This window comes from Leishmania martiniquensis, chromosome 9 (assembly GCF_017916325.1).
Source record: "Leishmania martiniquensis isolate LSCM1 chromosome 9, whole genome shotgun sequence".
NCBI lineage: Eukaryota > Euglenozoa > Kinetoplastea > Trypanosomatida > Trypanosomatidae > Leishmania > Leishmania martiniquensis.
The window spans coordinates 224,630-246,893 of NC_090144.1; the positions used below are offsets into that span (position 1 = coordinate 224,630).

The window sequence follows — 22,264 nt, forward strand, 5'->3', positions numbered from 1 at the left end:
CTAAGATGCATGAATACCTCTTCGCGTCTCGCGCGCGCCCGTTATCCGCCGCCGCCGCCTCCTCTCCCTTGGTGCCGATTCACGTGTATATGGGCAGGTGCATCCGCACATGTGTGGGGGGGAGGCGGAAGAAAAAGAGAGCAAAGGAAAAATGCACAGCTCTCACCGTGCAGCTGCGCACAGATGCGCGCCCGGCATCGTTGTGTCATGCTGCTCGCGGCCCTCTTACACTCCTACCTGCCCCCCCCCTCTTCCCGCTGTACCACTACCTCCTCTTCCCTAAGGCTTCTCTGCCTCTTCTTCTCCGACTGGGTGTGCACTGGGCGACGGTGCACTCAGCCACAGCCAACACCACAATCAGCCGGCTTCACCAACAACACCGCCACCCCGCGTGCTTCACCTGTCTTCGCGCCGCATCCATCCTCCGCAGGAGGGGGAGAAGCACTACAGCGAGCCAAGCAAAGGAAAAAAACGAACAAAAGTGAGGCCCAGACAGCAGAGAAGGAGAGAGTGAGAGAGCGGAGGCCGGGAAGCTCACGCTTCTGTGGCACCACTTCTTTCACATACACGCCTCTCCACTACTCCTACCACCACCCCTCCCCTCGGGCGTGTCTGCCCGTGCGCCTACGTGCCTGCGTGTGAAAGGGGAGGGTAGGGGGCCTCTTTCTCCAGGAAAAGAGGCCTTGCATTGGCCGGCCGGCACACACACACACCAGCACGCTCATTGTAGCGAACGGCGCGTACACCGTGTCACCTCCAGCACCCTCCTCCTCGCATCCTGTCAGACGCGTCTTGCCTCGCTTTCCGCTTTAGCTCTTCCGTCTCGCGCCGCATCGCTCCCGCTGCTGTCGAATGACCTCTCTAACGCACAGCCATGCGTCCAACACAGGCAGTCGATGTCACCACACACCGCTGCTGCAGGAGCGCAGCAACTCTCTGACGCGACGGCGGGAGATGCTGAAGCGCCAGAGCAGTCAGTCTTTCACATCACACTCCGCACTGCAGCAGGAGAAGTGTACAGACACAGATGTGGCTATGCCGGGCACCGTCGTCGTGTGCGGTGTGCGCTCCGCATTCCCTCTCATTCCACTGACCTCCAAGGCACCAACGGCAGGTGGCAGTGCGGTGCTCGATGTAAGGTCGTCCTCCGCTCTGTCTCGCCCGCCGCACGATGCACCGACTCTGGGCCCTTGGTCATCCTCAGCCGCAGCTGCCCTCTCCCAACCCCAGCACCGCAGCAGCGACAATCGTGGCGGTGAGCCTCTCATGAACAACGTCGCCGACTCGGCTGGATTGCCGCATGCCTTGCGCTCGTGCATACGTACACCTCGCAGCCCGCTTGACAGGCCGCCGCGAGCCCGCTCCTACGATGGACAGCGACAGCAGCAGGCAGGCTTCGATGTGGAGGCAGACTCTGAAAAAGGCAGCCTTGACAGGGACGCAGAGGTAGACGAGGAAGAAGCGGCAGAGCACGTAAGCGCCGTCAGCTCCGACGCCGGGTCACCGCAAAACAGCGATGCGGGCAGCAGTGAGGCGTACGCAAATCGTTTCGGCACCACCGCTGAGGTGACTCAGCCGCTTGTCTCCTCGCAGAAAGATGCATCGTCTCAGGCTTTCGTTAACGGCGCTCCCTCTCACTCGCAGCCAACGTCAGCGCGCGCGTCAACACATGCCATTGTGAAAGCCAACATGATCGAGACGCAGGAAGAACGCTGTAGCATTCATGCTGGCAGCAACAGCAGCAGTTCGGGGGTACTCGACGATGGCCAAGCAGAAAGCGTGGAGGAATGCCAGCGCGACGACCGCTATCTTGTGCAGGAATCATTTCAAAGAGGCATGGACGACGACGGGAGACGGCGCGCGTTGCACCCTGCAAAGCCACCCCGCCTGCACACACCCCACGCGCGACACAAACAGGTGGCTGTCTCTCCATATACGCAGGCGACGGCGACGGCATATCGGAGGAGTGTTAAGGCCTCAGTCGCCAAGGCACTCGCGTCGAGGACGGATCCAGCGAGCGCCACATCAGCCGCGCGGCTGCTCGCGATGACGGAGGGCCGCCACCGCTCACCCGCCCCGGGAAAAGAGTCGCCTATTGCGCGAAGTGACGCCATGCCAGCGGCCCTGCAGACGATTGGTCCACGTGTGATGTCAGCATCTTCGCTTGCTCACGCTCGGCAGAAGCGCTCTGGCATGTGCAGTATCCAGGCTAGCGCCACGGAGGTAGCAAGGGCGCATTCGCCCTCCTTGCAGACGCAGGAGCCGCGGTTGATGTCTGCACCTGAGGCGCGACGTTGGATGGCGCACCATGCCGTTGAGTCGGAGGATCCATTGTACACGGACGAGGATCAGCAGCCGGGCGTGCTCAAAACGATGGGCTTGTGCAATCTCTCGCGCCCCTCTGTCGATCCATCAAGGGCGAATTCGGGGCGCAGCATTTATAGCGCCCTGTTCGAGCATCCCTCCGAGAGCCCTGTCCCGGCAGAGGCTAGCGCTGATCAGCTGCACACCCAACGTGCCAGCTGCTGCTCCTCGGGCAAGGCATCTCCCTCCTCACCCATGGCGCCGCAAAAGGAAAGCATCGCCGGGGCCGCCGCGCCATCTTGCGCGCCCGTGAGTGAAGGTGTCGCGCAGCGTCCCTCCTCGCAGGACTCTCGGCGCGCATCCTCCGGAGGCACGAGCGATAGCGAGGAGCGTCAAGAGAGTCACCTGCCACCGGCAGAGCGAGCGGCCCCTGATGCGGTGACCAAGGGCACGGCCGTGGGTGCAGGTGGCCGTCGTCTTAGCGCAGTGGCTGAGTCGCAATCAAAACATCAGCTGCAGACACGCGAGGGAGACCTCGAAGACGGGGATTTCATTGATGGGATCAACTGGATGGGTGGCAAAGAGCAGAGCATCGACGAGCGCTGCCACCGGCCGCGCCATGCGGAAGAGATGTGCGGTCTAGGAGGTGCAGCTTCGCGAGGAAGCGGCACCGGTGGGAGCTTTATGAGTCAGCATCACCTGCGCATGCAGGCAAGCATTAAGGAGCTGAACGATATCCGCTCTTCATGCGCGATCGTGCAGGAAAACAGAAGTGAAGCCTACGCGGTCAAGTGCATCGACGCCTGCGGGAAGAGTAGCGATAGCACCGAATACGTCAGCTGCTACAATGTGGCTTGCCAGACATCACAGCATCTGCTGCAGTCATCACGAGATGAGGTCCAGGTGCGTGTGGGGCACCACGAAGGAGAGGTGGATGAGGTCGAAGTCGGCAAGTTCAGCCCACTGGCCCCTCACTACGTTGGTGTCAACCGGTGGATGTGCGCCACCGGTGTTTGCCCAGAGTGTCACCCCAACTGGCAGGCGAGGGGTGGCAACAACGGGAAAATGGAAGGGCGCGTCGAGTCGACGTGGCCGCTGGCCCCGCGCGTTGGTGTGGGCTACAGCGCCCCACCCCGCCTTCTCCTGTCGCAGAAGCATCACGGGCCAGAGGTCACAGTCACTGCAGGCTGCGACGCGCGCCTACCGCAGCTGCTATCATCCTGTCGCTCATCGGCGCGCGCGCACCCCCAACACACGCCCGCACGTTCGCTTCAGCCGCACGCTCAGATCGCATCGCCTGCACGCCAGCGCAGCACGTACATCACGAGTGATGGCAGCGGTGATCGTCACTACCGCCGCGACCACTACTCGCCCACCGTCACCTCCTACCAGGGTGGGTACTGCTTCACGCGCGAGTGGGACTTACAGCAGCAGCAGCGGCGGCGTTGGCTGCGTGAACTGCAGATGGAGCAGAGAGCCCGTCGTGGAGCTACCGGGGCGGCATACACGTCCATGCTGCCCCTGACACGGCATGTCATGCAGTCGAGGGCGCAGACCGCCGGTGAGGAGCCCAGAAGCTATCGCTACTGCGATCTGCATTCGCAGCAGATGATGATACACACGGGGCTTGGTCGCGCAGACTTGGGGCTTGATAGCTACAACGACACACTACACGGGGCCCCTCTCATCGAGGCGTGGCAAGGCGACGACGACGGCGCGATGAGGGCGATCGGGAATTGTGAGGCCCGTCGGCAGATTAAGCCGTCTTATCTGGTGATGCCCACCTCAGCGGCGGTTATCGCCGCCGATCACAGCGGACATACACGCCCGGCCGCTGACAGCGCAGCCAAAGTGGGTCAGGCCAGTGTCTTGTACTGCAAGACGCGGCCGCACCATCACTCCCGTCTCTTGAGGGACTAGCCGCCAGCATCGTCACTACAGCCGTGATCGATCAAATTGAGCATGCGTTCTCGCGCCGGCCACCCTGCCCCTCTCTTCCAGACTCCTTTCTTCTCCTCCCCGCCACCTGCTCTTCCACAAGAAGTTCGAGGGGAGGGGGAGGCGCACAGACGGATCGCTGCGGAGGAAAGTGCCACGAGCGGGCCTCCATCAATACCGCGTGGGACGCGAGGCAGAGAGGGGAAACGGAAAAAAAAAGGTGGCCGGAAGTGAGAAGTGCCTCCGGCCACCGCTCTCCCTCCTATCCTGGAGTAGTAGCGCAACGCTTCTTAGCTCGCATCCACCACCACCGCCTCTCACTTTCTCTCTTCGCCCGCCGATATCGCTCACTGACGCGCTCATCCCCTTTCATCTCTCTCCCTCCTCACTACACCACCGGTGTTCTCATGACCCCCTCTTCTCCTTCACGTTGATTTCCTGCGCTGTGTCTCTCTGTGTGTGCATTTGTGCGTCAGTACGTTTCATGTATACATGTACACACGCGCCGTCGTTGCCTCATCGACTTGTTTCGCTGCTCGATGTGTTTTTTTGGGAGCGGCCGGTGCTGCTGTCTCCTCTTCTTTCCTGTTGTGGCTTCCGCCTGCGCACAGAGGGGCACTGGAAGAGGGAGAGATGCAGAGGCGGGGTGAGCGTGTGTGTGTGTGTGCGGTGCCGTCCTGATGTATGTGAAGTACGTATGTGCGTTCCCTTTTTCTTCTTGTTGCTGAAATGCGTTTCGCGCGTTGGCGTCGCCCAGTGAATCGCCTCTCCCTTTGTGCCCCCACCACCACCACCCTCCTCAAGTCAGCATCGGCTACGGACGTGCTACGATGCTCCCTGCTGAGGTCGAAGCGCCGTGGATGGTGGTGTCTCGAAGCAACGGTGAGGCGGGCGGAGAGGGGTAGCGTTCGAGTGTAGCTGGTGGTTATCTCGCTCGCTCGCTGCTTGTGCGTACCTCGATGTTGGTGGGCGCGGGCATGCGCGCATGGCGCTCCGAGGCAGGAGCACCCCCTCCCTTCTCTTCCTCCGCCTCACTGCATCAGAGCCCTCGAAGATGACGGCGAGGTGCTCCCATGTCCTTAGTTTACTTGATGTATGCGTTTATGTTGCCCTGCATTACTTATCTTTGCCATGATGGGATATCCGGTGATGGACGTCGGAGCCGCAGTGAGCGTGCCCATCGAAAGAAAGGCCGGTATCCAGCGAGCAGGGTCAATGCTAGCAACGGCGTCTCGTGGAGTGCAGAGCGCACACCGTTGTGACGGTAAGGTGCCCCAGAGGGAAAGGAAGAAGGGGAGAGGAGGTTGTTGCGGCAATCGCAGTGAGTGCTGCATCCGTACACCCACGAAGGGCAACGAAACTCTTTTTACCCTGCGCGGCATTTACCTCCGTCTCGCTCCGCCCGCCCCTTTCCTCCCCTCATCCTACGCACTGTAGACCTTTCAGCAACGCCATAGCATCAGCAGCCCCCCTCTCCTTCCCGCGCGGATGTCCATGTTAGACTATTTCTCTTCCGCTCTTTTTGTTTTTCTTGCCTGGCCCACACATTGCGTGCGCACCTCTACTCCCCTCTGCTCTCCACTCCCTTCCGTGCCTGCCGTCCGTGCCTCCCTCTGCCTCTGCCTCTCTGCCTCTCTCTCTCCGCGGGTCCGCATCTTGGCTCTATGCCCTGAGATTTTGTGCACGTCTGCATCGGGCCCTGTGTGTGTGTGTGTCTGTCAGAGCGGGAAGGGGCATCCCCCAATCAGCTCTCTTTTTCTCTTTCTCGCTTCGGGCCCGCCCCCCCCACACACACACACACCGTGAGAGGCACGCTACATTTGAAGAAGAGGCCCCGCCCCGCCCCGTACCGGACGCCCCCAACCCCTGCGCTGCTGTACATGAGAGAAAACATTCGCGAGACAGCCACGGTCAGCAAACATGGAGCGTACCGCATCCGAGGCCAACTACTACTACTACACACAGAGCACCGATGGTCGACTTCGCTGAGCGAGAGGAACGCCTGTTTGCCTGTCTCGAGGCCTTCCTGCATGCCTGGGCGGATGGGGAGCGAGAAATGGATAGAGTGGAGGCGACGTCATCTGCGACAACAGCAGCGGCAGTCGCCCGAGAAGACGAACTGCTTCATAACACCAGTGCGCATCCCCGTCTAGTACTCCATGCGAGCGGCGGTGATGCGGCATCGAACGCGACTGCTCGAGTCGAGGCCCCGTCGGCACCATCGTATAACTATCTCACCCATTTTCCTCCCCACCTTCCGAGCCCGCTGCCACGCAGCTTTAGGCCCAATGAGATAATGCCTGGCATCTATCTTGGATCGCAGAGTGACGTAGGCACCAACATGCTCGAACTAGCACAACGCCTTCGTACTGTGTCGACCTGTACACGCGAGGCTGTATCGTACCCCGCCTGTCGCTTGTGGCAGCGCCTCGTGCTACTCGTGCGCGCCTGCCCACTAAAGGGGATTGTCGCACCACGACTGGAGCTGCACGTGGCGCGGCGTTGCGATGGCAAGCGGCGCTCTCGCCTTCCCAGAGCCAAAATCACCCCCGCCGCCGCCGCCATGCACAGCGGGCAGCGCCCTGGCGCGGGCATGACGGCGGCGCCGACTGACGAGGACGTGGTGGTTATCCACATGTCACTAAGTGAGGTGTACAAGCGCTTGTGTGCGATGGTGGCGCAGATGTCAGTGGGCGCGGTGCTTACAGCGGGCCTCAGCCGCGCAGATGTCGCGGATTCCAGAGAAGGCAAAGTCACTCACAACTTCGGATCCAGCACCGGCGCCTCCTCAAGCGCCACATCCTCCGGCGTTAGCGCCATTGCAAAGTGGCTCTGTCCAGACTCGCCGCTCTCATCGCCGTCGCGGAGTGCGTCACCGGCTAGAGAGGACGCTGCGTATGTCCCGCCCGGCTGCACACCGGCGGACCGGCATGTGTTTGTCAACGCGATGCAGTGTATGTTGATGGAGGAGGTCTCGGCGCACATACCCGCGGGCGCTGCACCAAAGGAGGAGGAGGCGCACCGGCACAACAACACGGGGGAGCTTCGCTACTGGCGCCTCACACTCCCCATTACCGACTCCCCTGCGACTCGCATTCAGCACTGCATTCCCATGACTAATCTAATCATGCACGCTGCGCTCACACTTGGAGAGAAGCAGCAGGGGCGTGTGTGGCTGCGAGGGGGGCCACGAGAAGGGGTCAGCAGCAGCGCCCCCCCGAGCGAGGGCCGCGCTGTGGTGGCGGTCGACGGCGAAGGGAGCGCGAGTGGGAATGTGCAAACTTCCACCGCCGAAGCCACACTCTTTCCCTGTGTGGCTGTGCACTGCCAAGCCGGCAAGTCACGCTCCGTCGCCTTCGTGGCCGCCTTCCTCATGGAGGAATGGATGTGGTGGTACCGCGGTTGTTATCCCCTCCTCACTGCAGTCGCGGGCGCTTTTACGGCAGAGCAGAGTCGTCGGCAAGGCGGCATCGCGCGGCGCCTGGTCGACCACATTCTGTGGCACGTGCGTCGTCGGCGCCTGTGCATCGACATGAACGTCGGCTTTGACACGCAACTGTGGGGAATGATGTGCGGCTTTCTGCGAAGTGTCTGACCACAACTCTATAGAGAGAGAGGGAGAGAGAAAAAAGGGGGGCGTTAACGAGGAAAAAAAAGTGAGTGCACCTGCGACTGCCTCGTGGCAGGCCTGACGGCCGGCTGGCACCTGTTGGACTCGCTTTTGTGCACCTGCGCGCGCACCCCTCTGCATGGGCGTCAGGCTCTCTCCGCTGCGCTGCACATCACCTCACAGCTTCACCGTCCCCCGTCCCCATGTCTGGCACCGCAACAACCAGCGATAAGCGCGCGCAAGAGAGAGAGAGCGCGAGAAAGGAGGACCGGAGCAGAGGGAAGCGGGCGGGCGAACGATGTAGGCAGGATTTCGGTGTCGTAGCAGCGGCTCTCGCGCTCCGCGCCCCACCCTCTAAATGCTTCAAGCCAAAAGCAGCCCACCACGAGCGGTGGGCAAGCCGAGCTGCCCACCGGTGGAACGTAGAAGCGCCGCCGGCACTTTCTCTTGCGCGTCCCCTCCCTCCTCCAGCGCATCAATTCACATAACTCCTCATCATCATCTCTCCCTCTCTCTCTCTCTTCTTTGTACACCGCCCTCTCTTCATGGGTGATTTGGTCATCCGCTCTATTGCCAACACGTACACGCGCACATGTCTGTGCAGCGCCTTGCTGCTGCTCGCTTCTTAGCGATACGTTGTGTTTCTTTTTTTTTCTCTTGTTGATTGTCCCCGACCCTCCACCCCCACCCCTTCTCTGCGGCAGTGGCACTTCCAACAATTCGAACGGTGCCTCTTCATCGGCTTTCCACGGCCGGGCATCATAGAGAGAGAGAGGCACACACATACGCGTTCGTGCGCACAGTGCCTCTCACTCGCGCTTCTCTTTGTTTGTGTATGTTGCCACTGTGGCGGCTGCTGTCGCTGCTGTGCACCTCTCTTCTGGTCAAATCCTTTTTGTTAGGTTTTCTTTCATCAGCCGCAGACACGGCACCTCATGCCTCCGGCGCACATCTTCATTGGCCGCCATAGCGAGCGGGTGGATCACAAGAATCCCGAGTTCGCGAAGACATACAGCCGCCCGCACGACTCGCCGATCACCCAAGCCGGCGTCGTCCTGGCGGAAAAACTGGGCGAGTACCTGGTCGACCACTACCACGTCGACCCCGCCGAGGTTGTCATCATCACTTCCCCTCTGCTGCGCTGCGTGCAGACCTCCAACGGAATCGTTGTCGGCGCCCTCCGCGCGGCGGCGGCGAGCGCGACAGTTAGCACGATTCCTGTGTACCTTGAGCCCGCCATCATGGAGGGCTCGCACTGGATGTTCTTCGACATGCGCAACAACCCATCCGTGGTGGAGCCGAACGACGGCGCGTTCCATTGCCCAGAGCCCGTGTATAACGACGCAGCATTCCACCGCGCCAGTACCTCGCCACACGTGCAGCTAGAGAATCCGTTCCCCTTGCACCCCGCTCCGATATTCAGAGTGGAAGATAACAAGCTCGTCGATTCGAGCTTTCCGGGGCGGTGCGCTCAAGGCGCCAAGAAGCTGCTGACGGTCTCGGCGCTCGACGGCAAGACGGTGGTGCTGGTGGCGCACGGCGAGACGGTGATGCACGCGCTGCATGCGATGAAGGGCTCGAATACGGTTTCTGAGATGGACAGCCCGGCCTACACTGGGTTTGTGCACATCACCTGCAAAATCAGCGGGGGGAGAGACGCGGGTAGCCGTCGAGTTCGAACCCTTCGGGACACCTCACCTCCCCACGGAGCCGAGGGAGGGGTAGCGCCGCACGAGAAGAGGAAAGTATTAGTGCCGACGCAGGCCTTCTCACGTAGCCGCGCCCGTTTCCTTCCTACCAACGAGCAGGTGCCGGCAGCAGTTGTCATGAAGCGTGGATGCTATCACCCAATCTCCCGGCGTATGTGACTGAATGGGTACGTGTTCGGGGGGCAGAGAGGTAAGATCACCACGGCATCCTCTCTGAGCTTTCTCACGCGCTATTTCTGTTTTCGTCGTTGCCCTTCAGCCCGGTTGCCTTCAGGTGTCCCACTGCACACCCACACACTGTGTGTGAGAGAAACAGAGAGACTGTCGAAGCCCCCGAGAGCTCTCGTCCTCTTTGGGCTCTGTTTATTTTTTCTGACGTGTCGAGCCCACATTGGTGGGGGACGACAGTGCTGGCGCTGCCGTTGTCTCTGCCTATGCTTCCGCACGTGGTAGTGTGAGCATATTTTTGTGCTGAAACGGAAATAGGACGCATGGGTGGACGAGAAGGGCGACCATGTACACAGTGTGGAGCATCCAAAGCATGGCAGCGCTATAAAACGGATGAAGAGGAGGGGGCAACGATGACGCCCTCGAAAAAAGAAAAGAGATGCATTCCCACTCGACCAACCACCGCCGACTGCGTGTGCGGCCCCTTGTAGAATCAAGTCTCTCGTCCTCTCGAGCGGGGAGAGGGAGGAGCGAGAGGTGCGCGCGCGTTTGACTCTCTGCATGATTTCCATTCGCACGTGCCTCGTGTTCGCTTCTTTGCTTCTTGTCGCTCTCTCTCTCCCCCTGATGGTGCTTCGGGGACACCTCACGGCGTGGCATCCCACGGGCCCCATACCTGGCTCTGCGCGGGGACGCTAAAGCAGTCCCCCACCACCACCACCCCTTCCCCCCCTCCGCCAATGCCGAGCCGCCCTTAGCGCTGGCGTGGCCGAGTGCCCGCGGCGTCGTGCGAATGCGAAGCGATGTATCTCTACGGATGCCGGCGGTCATGGCCTGCATGGCGCTGCGCCGGAGCGACCTGCGACTGTGAGCACATCTGCGCCATCTGCGGCATGGGCAGTGTGCGTGTGCGTCTGTGGTGGGGAGGGGGGGGAAGGGAAGGGGGGCCCGAGCTACCACCCTCACCCACCCACGGAGTGAGGTTTGAGGCAGTGGCTGGGCTGGGGGGGGCATTCGACTCGTGTGATGCTGTGTCAGAGAGGTGGACGCGTTGACATGAAAGCGTCTGTGTCGGTGCATCCTTTACACACAGATGCGCGTGCACGCCCTCACTCCCTGTCTGCAGGGCGCTGTCCTCTGCGGTTTCTTGTGTGTGTGTGTTTGTGTGTGTGTGTGTGTGTCTCGGATGCGATACAGAACACGCCATCCCAGCAGAGGAAAGGTAAATCGAATACAGATAAAACTGCTCTCCCATTGGAGGAGGCGGCGGAGGAGGAAGGTGGCGCTGGCGGTCGTCCTCGCAGGGCAGATGGCCAGTGAAAGAGGGCGGCGCCACCACAATGCTCACTTCTCTCTCGGATGTCATTCGCCTTTACCCCCCACACACCAACACACACACACGCCACCATCCATCCTTCTTCCCTCCCTTCCTGCGTCTTCGAGGGGCTTCGTGGGCCGGGTGAACACCACCAACACACCAAAGCCCCCCTCTCTCTCTCTCCAAAGAAGAAACCGCACAAGAAGGTCGACCTCACGCGAGCGTGCAATCGCCTGTGCTGTCACTCTCTCTCACACACAGCTCTACCCATATGGACGCACCGGAGCTCTTCTCGTCCACATCCTCCGCCTCCGTCCCTATTGGCCCGTCTGACACCGTGGAAGTTCTTCTCTGTGACAGCTGTCAATGCCCTATTGCCTCGCTGTGGGACATATTGCCGGCGGAGGCAGCGGTTCCTGCGTGGAAGGAGCACGTTTACAGCTACAAGCTGGACCTTTTTGCGAACGGATCGCCGCCGATACAAGCTTATAGTGCCACGAATGCGAGCGCACGTCGGTTCGATCTGGTGCGCTTATCACCGCATGTGACGGTGCATCGAGCCTTTACGTCTAGCGGCGCAACTTCACCGCTTGTTTCGGATTACTCTCGTTCGTACAACACGGGTGCCTCAACGACTCCCGCTGCAGCCGCCGACGCGGAGGCGTGCGAAGGGCGAGTGCACGTCGAAGATGCCTCTACTACGCTTCACGCTCCACCCTTTGTGGAGTGCGACACGAGCATCTACGTCTCCGAGCACTCCTTCTTCCCTGGCTATGCGTGGTGCTTCTGCAACTGTAGCAACTGCGGCGCCTTCCTGGGATGGGGCTTTGCCGCCGAAGACCGTCTGCATATCGCACGCTACCTTCAGCGAAGTGACAAGAGCGGCAGCGCGCCAGAGACCGGTGACGGCAGCCGCCCACGCGCGAGAAGAGCACACGAAGGGAAAGAAGGGAGCAAGGCTGAGGCAGAAACCGCAACAGCCGCGGTTGCAGGCGGCAACCACCCTGCCGAATCAAGCTCCGCGTCCGCGATACGGACTGCCACACTGGATCAACGCCAGCGGCAGCCACGTGACACTAGCGGCGACGGCACCGAGGAATACACACCTGTAACGACGATCAGTGACCGAAGCAGCAGCGCCATTGGCGGCAGCAGCAGTGCTAGTAGTGCTGGCCAAGAGCACACCAACACAGGTGTACAACCCGACTTCATTGGCCTCATCATCACCAACTGCACCGGCGACCCGGAGTATTCCATAGCATCCCTCATACGCGAAGTCGAGTGGCGCGCAGCTCGGCAGCGACGCTGCGAACGGGTGGAAGCCTTGACCCGACACCTTCGCGCCCTCCTTCCACACGTGAGGGACAGCTACCGTGCGCATGAAATCTACCACGACTACCTCGCGGAGAGGCAACTGCTCTACGCCGCCCCGCCCGTCCCGTTGCCGCAGGCCTCGGGTGAATCCGCACTCGTGTCCGACGTCGATGAGGACGGGGTGCCGCTTCGCATGCACGCAGCGGTGGAGGCAGCACGCTCTGCGATAGCAGGGCAGATACACAGCGACCACCAGAGAACTGGTAGCGGCGCCAGCAACAGCGACATGCACAGCAGCTCACAGTTCGAAGACAGCTCCTCGTAGTCCCTCCGCACACACACACACACACGCACAAATCGCATGACTCCTCCGTACGTGTGAGGGGCCTCTCAAACTCTGTCTTCTCTTCTTTTCAAACATCGGCAGCTTTTCATTACGTACGATGCCTATACGTAACAGCACGGCTGTCTCGATCCCCTGGCCGCCCTCCGCTCAGCAGGTCATTGCCTTCACGCACGCGTGCGTCATTTCCGCCCTTTTCAAAAAAAAAAGCGAGCGCGTGAGCGCCGCGCAGCCCTGTTCCGCAACCAGCCCCAGATACCCTTTCCGCCTCGTCCTACCAGCACCCACACATATACAGGCCCCGACCATCTTGCTGTCCGCCGTTCGTCCGCCTTTCGGCCCCTCCTCCTACGCGACGCCTCGCCTCTCGTTCCTGCTCTGTGCCCCCTCTTTCCCTTACCGCAGGCACACACTTTCGCACAGGCGCGCCCCAATGAGAAGGACACTGAGCAGCAAACGCGAAGAACGACTCGCTCGCGCCCACCAGCGCCTCCGTTTCTGTCGTATATAATTCGCATCGGTTACCCTTACCGCCCAAGACTTCGCCATTCTAAAGAACCTCCTCCCCCCCCCCCGCCTCTCTCTCGCCACCTTACCCGCGTGTGTGGACCTGTGCGCGGCGAAGAAGTGGGCGGGAGCGAGACGGGTCTGCACAAATGGCCATGCTGCACGGGCTGAGGACGGTGGCGGGTGACGATGGAAGAAGACGCTCGCTCCGCTGGGCTTCTCTACGCATGCCCACCACCGCCCCCTCCCTCTCCCCCTCCATGTCTACCTCGAACCCAGGCACACTCGCTGAATGCGGCCCCCGCCCCCCTCCCACCCACCGGCGCATGTGTACGCCTAACGCCATGGGCACTGAAGCGCACGGCTATGTGCGTGCATGCGCTGTCCGCGTGGGTATGCTCGATGCTCGCTGCAGCGTAGAGCTACTGCCACCAGCGCTGGCGGCGCCCCCCCTCTTCACACACACACACCTTCGGGCACCCTAGCACACCGCCGCCACTGTGCCCAGGTGGCCATCCTCCTCTCCGCGTCACTCCTTCTCCCCCCTCTCTCGTACCACCAATAACCGCACAAGATATCACACGCACCGGCCACCAGCAGCGCCACTTTCGCTCCCCATCAGCCCTCTCTCTCCTCTCTCCACGACTAGCGTCTCGCCACCTCGCCCGACGCACACCGCAGCGCCACCCGGCCGCACGTCCTCGCCACTCGCTATCGGCCACCCCGCCGCGGTCCGTGCACCCCCTCGACTCGTTCGCTCCTGGTTCATTGGCACCTACGTCTCTTTTCTTGGCAGTCGAGACTGGAGCTCTCGCAAGCGGTCGCATCTCCGTAGCAGCTGTCTGATCTTTGCAGGTCAGGAACCTCTTTGCGGGTGTGTGTGTAGCGGGCGTTGTCCTTGTATTGTCTGGCGTATTGTTGCATGCTCTCTCCCGATTTGGTTGCAGGTTCCTCGGTCTTACTCAGGCCAGTCACAAGCGCGCTCAGGCACTTCTCACACAGACACACAGTGGTGCGGTTACTCTGCGTTATCGTTTTTGTTTCCGCTGCACCGCGTGTCGTTGGCGGTTGTCTGTTGCTTTTACGTCTTCCCGTCCTGTACAGGGAAGAAAAGGGGAGATGGGGCGGCCGGGAAGGATCAAAGCAGTCCAGCGGGCTGCTCTTCCGATGATGACAGCTCGGATGACGTTCGTCGTCTGCTGCAGTCTCTTCACCGTCTGCGTGACGCGTGCGGCGCTCACGGCTGCACAGAACGCCTCCACCATTGCTTTCCTGCGATCCTTCACGGTCTCGATGCCTGGCCTGGCGAACCTGTGGACGGGTGATGATTGGTGCACTTGGCCGTATGTCCGCTGCAACTCCGACACGAGCATCGCTCTCGTCATTGACAGCGCTGGGCTTACCGGCAGCCTTCCAGAACTGAACGTGAGCGGCAATGGTGCCACTGTCGCGCTCACCGAGATTGCCGTGGCGAACATGAACATCACGGGCGGCTTCAAGAGTACCTGGGGAAGCCTCAGGGCGTTGCAGGCACTGAACTTCACAAACACGAACCTGTTCGGCACCATTCCTGAGAGCTGGAATGCGATGCGCTCGCTACAGAGGGTCATCGTGAAGAATGCCAGCGCGTGTGGCAGCCTGCCGAGCTGGACGCTGCGGTCGCTGAAGAGTATCGATGTGTCCAATAATATGCTGCGCGGTCCACTGCCGGAAACGTGGGGCAGCATTGCCGGCATGCAGAGCGTCGACCTCACGGGCAACAGCTTTTGCGGCTGCAAGCCGCCGTCTTGGGTGTCCCGGGTGCTCACCGACGCGCTCTTTCGAGCAATGGGCTCGGCGCCCTTCGACCTTAACTGCAAGGCCCCCATCAACTGCGCCTCCGAAGGCGCCAAGTGCTCCCGTGATGCGCCACAGTACCGCGACACCGCCGCCTTCCCATCATGTGTAGTGGTGGCCGCATTGTCTCTGGTCGTGGTCCTCATAAGCAGCATTTCCATGTAGGCGAAAGCACAGCAACAATGATAGCGCTCACATCGGCACCCCCACCACCGGCTATCCCCACCTTCTGCCCTCCCCACCCACCCACCCCCCGACTTTCGCCCTCACCAGAGGCTGTGTTCGGCGATAGCACACACCAAGGGGAGAGGAAGAGAAGACGGGGCACAGCATCCATCCATCTCATTTCTCTCACGCTCTCCCTCTTTCTCTCTGTCAGTCAGCCTCCCTTTCCCCCACACACACACACACCTCCTTCCCTTTTTTTTTTCAGAATGATTATCCATTGATATTTTTTTATTTTTTTCTCTTCCCTCCCCCCTCCTCCTCCTCCCCCTTCTCGATGTGCAGCCCTGACCTTCGCCCTATCACCACCGCCCCCCTCTCTCCCCATAGCACGTGCTTACGCACACCTACGCATGAGCCCTCCCCATTCTTTGCCCTACCTGATGTGCGCACACCGGTATATTTCGAGGAGAGAGGAGCGCCAACAGGAACAAAAGAAGAAAGCATACGCTCACCACACGCGTGCATGCGCGCATGCGTGCATTCACCGCGACGGAGGTCATTGCTCATGGGCGTGCGTGAAGGGCGTGGCGGGGGGCGCTGGAAATGGCGGCTCTTTCGCGTTGAGCCTCCATGAAAAAAAGGGGGCGAAGGAGGAAGAGGGAGGGAGGGCGTGCGTAGCGGACGGGGGAGTGTAGAAGCGTCTGCTGTTCCTCTTTGTCTCGATTGTCTTTGCACGTGTTGCGCTCTTCCTTAAGAGAATCGAAGAGTAGCAGCAGCGACTGCAGAAAAAAAAAGAGCGCCAATGAACTGGTGACCACAATACAGCGGAGAAGGCCTGACAGAGAGAGAGAGAGAAAACCTGATGAAGGTGCTCGAGAATATTTCGACGGCGGTAACGAATCGGCAACCCCTTTCTTTTTTTGCTGTTGTGGGTAGCCGGCGTGATCTTTTTCTTTTCCTTCGTTTCGCATGTCGTTCGTGTGTCTCCCGCGCTGCCGTTAGCATTTCCACACGCGCACACACACACCTCTTACTGATTTGGTGCGCTTGCGCTTTTTTTTTTTCAGGTTCTTCGTTCAAGTTACTTGACTGCTCTCCTCCCCCCATCTCCCTTCCCTCCCTCTCTCTCTGTCACTAATTATCGGTACTACTAATAAGAAGTGATAGCCGGCTCACTCGCACTGATGTCATGAAAGCAAGCCGCTGCATCGACGCCTGCTCATACAAGCGCTGAGAAGGGAAACGCGCAGCTGCCTGTGAAACGTTTTCAGTCCTCCCCTCCCCCCTCTCTCCCCGATGCTTTGTGCACACATCTTTCTCTTTATCGTCTCTTCTTCGCTTATGTTCGCTGTTTTTTTTTCTTCTTCTTCGTTTTCTCTCTGTGTATGTGTGCGCGCGTCGGCCTCTTTCATTCGCTAATGCGTGCGTCTTGCCACTCTGTCAGACCCCTTCCCCCCCCTCTCCCCTCCCCTCTCTCCCCGATGCTTTGCCCCTCGTCTATCGGTGCTCCCCTCCCCCTCCCCCTTGCGCTGGTCGTGTCTGCCCGTCATCGTAAAAGTGAGATGGACGATTAGTCCCCTCGCCATCCCTTCTTCTCACTGATGGTGTTCCCCCCCTCCCCCTTTCCTTCCTTCCTCCCTCCCCTTCGACGACTCACTGCACGACATAATTTTTTTTCCTTGGGACGAAGGAGGAAGTGAGCCGGGGAGGGGGGTAGGGAGGAGGGGTACCTAGAGTGCGGTCGAGAGCGAGATGAGAGGGTCATCGAGAGTAGTGTACCCCTCCACATTACTTGGGAGCTCGTCGTCCTTCTCTTTGGGCATGCTTTCCCTCTTGTAGAAATGCCTTTATGACTGGTAAGTGCTTCGTCCACCCAGAGGTGATGGTGACGTCAAAAAAAAAATTCCGGCACACATCATGACCGTTTCATGCGATGCTGTGAAAGCGGTTTCCTCCCTCCCTGCTTATTTGCTCCGTTCATCAGGCCCCTCTCTTGACCTGCTTTGGAAGTGCGCCTCGCACCTACTACGTTGTGTGTTCTCCTGCAAGGAAACAACGTTGTCCATGTGACGGTAGGCACCCGGGGCTGCGCCATAGGCATCCCCACATATGGGTCGATGCAGCCCATTCCTCTTCCCTGCCCTCCCAAGTGCTCTTCCTTCCCTTTTCCACAAGCCCACTCCTCCCTATCCCCTTTCTCGCTGGGGCACCTCTGAGGTCCCGTTCGGAACACGGAGCCGAGGGGGATTCATACGGGCCGGAAGGTGGTCGAGTGATCAGATCCACGCTGAGCAGGAAAAAATAAAAAAGAAATGGTCATTGATTTATTTGTTGGCACACCGAAGCGCTTTCCCTTCCCTCCCCCCTCTTTCCTTCGTCGCTGTTGCTCGTCCGCCCGCAGGAAGCTACGTGCGTTCGTGCATGTAATGTGGGTGTGCGGGCATGTTGCATCTTATCCCCCTCGTCTCTCCTCCGTCAGACATGAGCTAATCGGCTTACCGGCTGTGCGAATTTCGTATTCGAATCGCCTACGGCACCGCTTTCCCTTTGGACCGCGTTGCCCCTTCCTCCGAATTGCTGCTCTTGTCTGCCGCGTCCCCCCTCTCCTCCTCCTCCCGGATACAGGAGCGAGCACTGATCCATATCTCTGTGTTCATGTGACCGGCTGTCTATGCTGTATTCCTCTCTCCCCGAACGCTTTGGATCGCATGCGCCAGAAGAACACTCCCTGGTAAAGGCATGTGAAGGAGCGGATCAGGCGGTGCACCCGTTCGCCGAGCACCCTCTCATCGCTTCCGCCCCCCCCCCACGTGCTCCTTCGTCCTTCTCTTTCCTAGGTTCACTCTCTGCTATATACACACCTTCACACACATATACGCATACACGCGCACAGGCCTCGGCATCCGCCCCACCGTCATCAGAGAAAAAGCGGGAGCTTCATTGATCGGCAAGACTGCCGTCGCCCGCCCCGCTGGTGATCCTTTGTTTTTATCGTCTCGGTACGGGCGCCCGTCGCAAGGTCTCTGCGCCGTCATCGACTCCGTTTCGTTTATTTGTCTGTGCGCTTTCCTCTTTTTTTGGGGGGGGTCGCACACACACACAAGCAGAGCGTGATCAACGCAGAATTGAGAGAGGCAGCTGGAGAGCCGGAGGTTCGCAATGCCCTCGTCACCATCAGTGAGCGCTCCGGCAATCTGCTTCGGAGGCAGCACGCCACCCATCTCCCACTCGCCGAGGGCCACGGTGGCCCTTCCACGTCAGCGTGTCGGATACGCGCCGCGCACTTCCTTCACCTACACCTCGCGACCCCTCTCACCGTGTGAAAGCAAGAGCAGTGAGACAGCAACCCCCTCGCTCAGTCTCGTTGCCCCCCATAGCTCCAATGCTGTGAGCGCTGCAGGGGGCCCTGTTGCTGCCTCACTGACGGTGTCCGCGAGCGTACCGAATGCTTCGGTGACGCAGGAGGGCGGTGTCGCGCAGCGATCCCCGACTCGTCTGCACGAAAAAGATGACGCTCTCTCACGCTTGCCTTCCGCGGTGCTTTCACGAATGGACGAGTGGCAGATACGCGCCGCCACGTTTCCGGTGGATGCCGCGCTGATACTTCAGGCCGGCGCTGGCAGTGGCAAAACTCAGACCATGGCGGCACGGATTGCCTTCCTCCTCCAGAGCGGTGTGCCGGGAGCGTCCATCCTCGGCATCTGCTTCACGCGTCAGGCAGCGGAGGCGCTGCGGGATCGGGTGCGGTCTACCCTGCCCCCGACGCTTGCCCGCCAAGCTCACATGTTGAAGCTCAAAACGTTTCATGCCTTTGGCCTCGAGTGCTTGCGCCGCTTTGGTGGGATCGGGCCCGACACACACGTGCTTGATGCGCGGCAGCAGCGCCAGCTCGCCCGCCGCGTTGTCGAGACGTACGCGCAGCGTGACAAGAGCAGTGAGGCTGTGACGGACCTGGTCGACTATGTGAATCGGGTCAAGACGATGAAGACGCCGCCCATCCCCCAGTCTGACCCCGGCCTGCAGGATGCCTACCTGTTCCCCTACTACCAAGAAGCCTTGCATGAGGAGCACCACGCCGTAGACTTTGGGGACCTGCAACATATGTTCTACGAGCTACTCCGACCCGTCCCTGCCACCACCCTTGCAGCCTCGCAGGGAAGCAGCGGGAGGCTGCCAGAGCGAGAACCCTGTGAGGACGGGCACGAGCCCCAACAACAACAGCAGCATCAGCAGGGGCGACTTTTCCCACCCTACGTCTGCACGGCGCTTCGAGCTGAGTTCACGCACTTCGTCGTCGACGAGTTCCAGGACTTCAACGAGATACAGGTGGAGCTGCTGGCGCTGCTGGCTGGCAACGCGTGCCGCGTGACCTGTGTCGGAGACCCGAATCAGTGCATCTACACATGGCGCGGCGCCATGCCCAACGTCTTCGGTGTATGGAAGAAGCGCTTTCCACAAACAGCAGTGCTAACGCTGGAGACGAACTACCGCAGCGATGGGCCCATTGTCGCGGCGGCCAACAGTGTGGTAAAGGCGAATCAGCTGGCATACCATCATCGCGAGGAGCACGCCGTGACACTCGTGCAGTGCGCCAACGAGGATGATGAACTGCAGGCGGTGCCACTAGTGATTGAGCACATGCTGCGCCGTCGAGATCCCCGTCTTGGATACGAGGATATCGCCATTCTCTGTCGGTCCCGCCGGCGGGTGCAGCTGTACTGCGACGTGTTGCAGTCGCACCGCATTCCGGTGCGGCAATTGAGGGGTATGTCGCTCGACCATCTTTCAAGCATGCGCTCGCTGCTTGCGTATCTGCGGCTGTGTACGTCGCCGCACAGCCCGGAAGGAGACGCGGATGTGCGTACAGTGCTGAATACTGCACCACTGCATCGACTGTCAGGTGCGGCAGCCAAGAAGTTCCTCCTGTCGCTTGAATCCGTCTGTCAGGCGCGGCGCGCGAGAGAAGCGGCGCGGATACGGTCATGGCACCATCCCATTCACGCTGACGGCTGTTCCGAAGCTGGGGCGGACGACAAAGGCGCGCAGGGGACACGACGCGAGGGCTCGCGGCCGGGCGCGGCGTGTGCTTCGGCCACCAGGGGTGCAATCACCGCTGCCCCCACCCCCGGCGCCCACCCCGAGACGCACTCCTTCTTCGCTGTCTTGCAGGAGCTTGTGTACCACAACTTTTCGCGTGAGTTGTTCCCCAAGCTGGAGGTATCCAAGAAGAGCCAGAAGTGCATTCGCAGCGTAACTCGCATCGTGGTGCACGTGAACGAACTGCTTGCGCACCCATCTTGTGATGTCGAGCAGGTCCTTCGATACGTCCTGCGCGAGGGCGGGTACGAAAGTGACAGCACGGCCACGTTCGCAGCGCGCACCAAGACTACCTCAGCAGCGACGAGAGGAACGAAGCGGGCGCGCGACTCCGCGGGTGATTTGGGTAGTGGTCGCTCGGCTGACGAAGCCTCCGGGCGAAGCAGCGCTTCGGCGCACCAGCCTCGCGCAGGCGTTCTTCTCATGGATCGATGCGCCTCGCAGCACAATCAGCAACAGCAACGCTACATCTCCTCTGCCTCTAGCAGCAGCAGCAGCGCCTGCGGAAGCAGTAGTACGTGGGATCGGAGGCACCATGCCAGTCGGCGAGGAGGTTCTGGCTGCGGTGGTGATGGCGCCCTCGACGAGGACGTGTTGCCCCCCGAGGAGGAGGCTGCGGTGTGGCAAGAGCAGCGCATGAACCTGTCCGAGTTGGTGCTCCATACGTACCGCTCTGTGCGAGAGGCGATGCAGCGCGAGGTGGCGCATGAACTGGGGAGGGAAGGCGGCGGTGGGGCGGGTAGAGCAGAAGAGGCAGGACTGCTGTGCCATCCATCTTCAGGAAGTGGCTACCACAGCAATAGTCGGCCGCGGCCCCTCCTAAAGGCAGCCGCTGCTGACGACTCCATCAACGACTTCGGTGTTGGGAACACCACCGCGACTAAGACCGTCATGGAGACCTTTTGTCAACCCGCTGTGGTGCTGCATCGTGTGCTGGACGAGTTCGTGTCGCTCGTGTCGTCGGACGACTACGGTCCCATGCAGGAGGCCGCGAACGCGGACGGCTTAGCGACAGCTGCGGCAGGGGTGGACACTGCCGGCGGCAGCAGACACCCCCCTGCCACCACTTCGTCACACTGGATTGGAAAGCTCACCGTCAGCACTGTGCACCGCGCGAAGGGCATGGAGTGGCCCGCGGTGTTGCTGCCTGGGTGCTGGGTCGGCGAGTACCCAGTGCGGCCGCGCGAGGAAGAAAAGCGTGTCTTCTACGTGGGCATGAGCCGCGCCATAAAGCACCTCGTGTGCTTCACTGCAGCAACGCGCGAAGTCGGAGTTGGCAGCGGTCAGGCGGCAACGACCGCATGCATGGCTGATCTCGCGCAGCACGCACAAAGTGGAAGGCTGGAGCCGACGCCGTACCTGGCCGCCGTCGGCAACAAGCTGGAACGTGTCACCTACGCAGACCTGAAATCCGCGTACCTAAAGGACCAGGGGTACCTGTGACTCGCCAACAGTCAGGGTCATGCGTGGAGACCAGACGCACGCGCGAACGGAAGCTTTCTTGTCCTTCGGGAGGAGAGGGGTGATTCGGCGGGGTGTGTGTGTATGTGTGTGTACCGACACCAGGCAGCGGCAGGCTTCCTAAACCTTATCGTTCGTCCGCCGGTCGTCGCGCGCACCGGCTGGTGCAGGTAAAGTGCTCTGCTTGTGCTTGTTTCTCCATTGCCATCCATTCTTGTCTTGCCGTTGCACGTAGCGCCCCCGTCATGTGAGAAGAGGCCCGAGTCGGTCGTCGTCTCACTCTCCCCTCACCGCCGCCGCCGTCACTGGTCACTTTTCGTTTTCTTTGAAGGAAAGACCGCCAACGCCCCCACCCCCACCCCTTCCTCACTCTCCCTCTGTGTGCGTCGCAACATGTGAATGTGTGATGAGGTGGAAAGGCTACACACACATACATACGGCACGCCCCTCCCTTCGGTACGGCACAACTCACCGCTGTGCACTCACAGGAA

At 60.6% G+C, this 22,264-nt stretch overlaps 6 protein-coding genes across 6 annotated transcripts; all 6 read left to right on the forward strand.

The window, feature by feature from the left end:
• Positions 1–852: 852 nt before the first annotated feature.
• Positions 853–4,224, forward strand: LSCM1_07575 (uncharacterized protein; the record flags this gene model as incomplete). Its single annotated transcript, XM_067324941.1, has 1 exon — positions 853–4,224. One exon carries the CDS (start codon positions 853–855, stop codon positions 4,222–4,224), a length of 3,372 nt encoding a protein of 1,123 aa, XP_067180786.1.
• A 1,990-nt stretch (positions 4,225–6,214) lies between these two features.
• Positions 6,215–7,837, forward strand: LSCM1_07576 (uncharacterized protein; the record flags this gene model as incomplete). Its single annotated transcript, XM_067324942.1, has 1 exon — positions 6,215–7,837. One exon carries the CDS (start codon positions 6,215–6,217, stop codon positions 7,835–7,837), a length of 1,623 nt encoding a protein of 540 aa, XP_067180787.1.
• Positions 7,838–8,787: 950 nt separating this feature from the next.
• Positions 8,788–9,720, forward strand: LSCM1_07577 (uncharacterized protein; the record flags this gene model as incomplete). Its single annotated transcript, XM_067324943.1, has 1 exon — positions 8,788–9,720. The coding sequence occupies one exon, from the start codon at positions 8,788–8,790 to the stop codon at positions 9,718–9,720; it is 933 nt and encodes a 310-aa protein (XP_067180788.1).
• A 1,598-nt stretch (positions 9,721–11,318) lies between these two features.
• Positions 11,319–12,686, forward strand: LSCM1_07578 (uncharacterized protein; the record flags this gene model as incomplete). Its single annotated transcript, XM_067324944.1, has 1 exon — positions 11,319–12,686. The coding sequence occupies one exon, from the start codon at positions 11,319–11,321 to the stop codon at positions 12,684–12,686; it is 1,368 nt and encodes a 455-aa protein (XP_067180789.1).
• A 1,644-nt stretch (positions 12,687–14,330) lies between these two features.
• Positions 14,331–15,212, forward strand: LSCM1_07579 (uncharacterized protein; the record flags this gene model as incomplete). Its single annotated transcript, XM_067324945.1, has 1 exon — positions 14,331–15,212. One exon carries the CDS (start codon positions 14,331–14,333, stop codon positions 15,210–15,212), a length of 882 nt encoding a protein of 293 aa, XP_067180790.1.
• Positions 15,213–18,374: 3,162 nt separating this feature from the next.
• Positions 18,375–21,755, forward strand: LSCM1_07580 (uncharacterized protein; the record flags this gene model as incomplete). The annotated part of the gene is made up of 1 exon (XM_067324946.1): positions 18,375–21,755. The coding sequence occupies one exon, from the start codon at positions 18,375–18,377 to the stop codon at positions 21,753–21,755; it is 3,381 nt and encodes a 1,126-aa protein (XP_067180791.1).
• Between the last annotated feature and the right edge of the window lie 509 nt (positions 21,756–22,264).